The 3,200-nt window shown below is 34.5% G+C and overlaps 1 protein-coding gene across 1 annotated transcript; it reads left to right on the plus strand.

Annotated features, from left to right (window-relative positions):
• LOC148676476 (olfactory receptor-like protein OLF3) lies at nt 1-1,310 on the plus strand. The gene is made up of 2 exons (XM_088643154.1): nt 1-706; nt 928-1,310. The coding sequence occupies exons 1-2, from the start codon at nt 1-3 to the stop codon at nt 1,173-1,175; spliced, it is 954 nt and encodes a 317-aa protein (XP_088499280.1). The 3' UTR covers nt 1,176-1,310.
• Nucleotides 1,311-3,200: the final 1,890 nt, after the last annotated feature.

Consider the following 3,200-nt stretch of genomic DNA (forward strand, 5'->3'; position numbering starts at 1 on the left):
ATGAGGAGTCCCAATATCACTCTTCACTATGAATTCATCATTGTGGGACTGCCAACCCTACAGGAACAGGACACTGCACTCTTGGTCATATTCCTCATCCTCTTCCTGGCCACATTCCTGAGTAATCTGCTCATCGTGGCATTAATATCCCTGGACCACCGACTCCACGTGCCCATGTACTTCTTTCTTTTGAATTTGGCTGTCATAGACATATTAATCTCAATATCCATTATGCCCAAGATGCTAGAAAGTCTTTTAGGTCATAAAACCATCTCCTTCTTAGGTTGCTTTGCACAAATGTACTTTCTCATCTCATTTACAGCTATTGAAGCATTTCTTGTTGCAGCAATGGCTTATGACAGATATGTTGCTGTAGTGAAACCACTGCATTACAGCAACTTAATTAATACCAAGGCCTGTATTACAATGATGTTCACAGCCTGGGTGCTGGGCTTCCTAGGTCCTCTATTGCCAGTAGTACTGGCAAGCACTTTGCCATTCTGTGGTTCAAACTTTATCCTCCACATTGTTTGTGATTATAATACTGTAATGTCATTAGCCTGCGGTGATGTTACATTTCAAGTCAATTTTACCCTGTCAATTGCCATGCTGTCAATCTATGTCCCCTTTCTTTATGTCTTATGGACATACTGCAGAATAATAGCATCAGTAATGAAACAAAAAATGATGGAAAGCCGTAAGAAGGCCTTCTCAATGTGTAGTTCAGGTGGGTAGCTGCTTCAGCATGTGTAGGCTGCAAAGGAACAAGTAAAAGGTATATTCCATGCTGAAAAAAAAGAAGAAAGAGACCACAAAGTTTCGGCCGTGGAGCCTTCTTCGGGTGTGATACCTGAAGAAGGCTCCACGTCTGAAACGTTGTGTTCTCTTTCTTCTTTTTTTCAGCATGGAATAAACCTATTACTTGTTCCTTCTCAATGTGTTCCTCACATGTAACTGTTATTTTTCTGTGCTATGGTTCTGGTACTGTAGTGTTTATTGGTTTGAGAGTGGAAAGGATTCCTCCTGATGGACGCATCATCATTGGTGGATTTAATTATCTCATTACCCCTTCGCTGCATCCTATAATTTACAGCTTAAGAAATGAAAAAATCAAAGCAGCTTTTCAAAGGTACATTAAACTAAAAGCACTGTCATGCCAAGTCAACAAGCCATAGTATCAGGGATGTCAATGATAAACATGCAAATAGAGATTCAGGTCTTACAAGAAATATCATAAGAAGTTTTTCCAAATATTATTCATGATTTCATATTGTATCTCTTATTGTAAAACTGCAATCAACATATTTTTGAATGTCAATAATAGTACGATTTGCAGCACAGCCTAATTAAATACATTTTCACATTATTTTAATGTTCTTAAATAAATGTTCATAGCATTTCTGGATAAAATCTAAGACCTATATTTTCAAATCATGATCTGTATTATTAACATAACATGATTAATCAATTTTCAATAGGATAGTAGGAAAAAAAAATAACTGCAGGGTGCATTGTATTTAGTTAGAAGGCAGCTCATCTCTTGTGTGGCCTCTGTGGGCATATTAAAGGTTTAATGCTTAGTAGCAATCTATTGCAATGTCTTGTTTGTAAATCTTGTACATAAAGTAATTTGTGTGGCGTGTGTTGTGTGTAGTGTAGTTTGTGTTTTGTCTTTGTAATAAATATTTGTTTAACCAAGTGTGCCTGGATTGTTATTCCTCTCAACAAAGTTGTGCCAGAAAACAAAGAATTCATGTGCCTCTAATTATACTAACTGCTCGGGCATTTCCTAGAAAAAGCACATACAAGTTGAGGGTTCGGAATAATTATTTCACTTATTGACTAAACTGTTTGGTCAATTCTTGATTTCCACTATTACCACCCATTTGTAACAATATTGTTTCATTAGTAAACACATCTGGTTTCATTTCCTCTGCAAGCAACAATAGCATCAGCCATCTTAAATATTTGTCATTGTATATTTTATATAGATTTTTATATGTACTGTATAATGCTTCTTGACAATGTAATGGAAAAAAAAACAAAGCTTCTAGTTTTTAAATTTGTTTAAAAGGCACGCAGGTGCTGCATTGGTGGTTCAGTGATAGAATTCTTGCCTGGCATGCAGAAGATCTGCGTGTGATCCCAGCCAACACACCAGTTTAACTTTTTACAAATTGCCCCCTGAAGATAATAAAGAATCTTTCTCTAATAAAATACAATATATTTTAATAATGTATACTATGTTTATTTTTTATAAATTTTATATCTCACATTTTGTTCAGTATTAAATTAATATTTATAATAAAAATAGCAATAAGACTTAGAGGTACTGTAGCAAATGTGAAATCCTATGGCTGTTTCACAAAGCCAGATTGCTCAGCCGAACAAACAATAGTTTACTGTACTATTTTCTACTTGTGTAGCATATTGTGAATGCGATATTATTTTTAAAGGTTTACATACTGTACACATAAACATATATTATAACCATTCAAATTGTGCAGGGGATACTGTAGTAATTCTTAGTTCATGGGCTGTGGGGTAGTGCTGTTTTTAAATAGTTTTTTTGAAGACGGTATGGGGCTACACTAAAAAAAACACCTGGTTTTGAATCCTGGTCAACGTTGAGGGACAATCTTTTTCCATTTACAGAATTTAGGTTGTATACTGTTTAGACTTTTATTAATTTTCAACTGTTTATTAATGCATGTTAAACTAATTAAACACTAACTTAAAAGTAGGTATATTTTATAAAGGCAAGATTGCTCAGTTGGATATAAAAAAAGAGGTTGTTACTATAAGTGATGTGCCTTTTTCTGGTTTACATCCACATACAGAAAATCTAAAGGTAAATTTTGGTAGCTTAAAATAAAAGCAGTAGTATAATGTAATACATACCTAAATAGCTAAGATGAGAGGAATCTTTTCTTGTCCATCAGATGGATCCTGTGTTGAAAGAGCACACAGAACAGATTCTGGGTCCAGGTAAGTGACTCGCTGAGCTGTATTTCATACTTACAATATTCATTTGTTAATCGTTACCTGGCGCTTTCTGTTGTTCATTGTCTTTAAAATGAATATGTTGATATAGTTTGGTAATTTAGTTCAATTATAATAAGGTCAGTCTAATTTTTAAATAACTTGGGATTCTTATAGCTTTGTCCTTTACTGAAAGAGAGTTTTAGAAAGTCAGACAA

This window comes from Lepisosteus platostomus, chromosome 2, assembly GCF_059453375.1.
Source record: "Lepisosteus platostomus isolate fLepPlt1 chromosome 2, fLepPlt1.hap1, whole genome shotgun sequence".
NCBI lineage: Eukaryota > Metazoa > Chordata > Actinopteri > Semionotiformes > Lepisosteidae > Lepisosteus > Lepisosteus platostomus.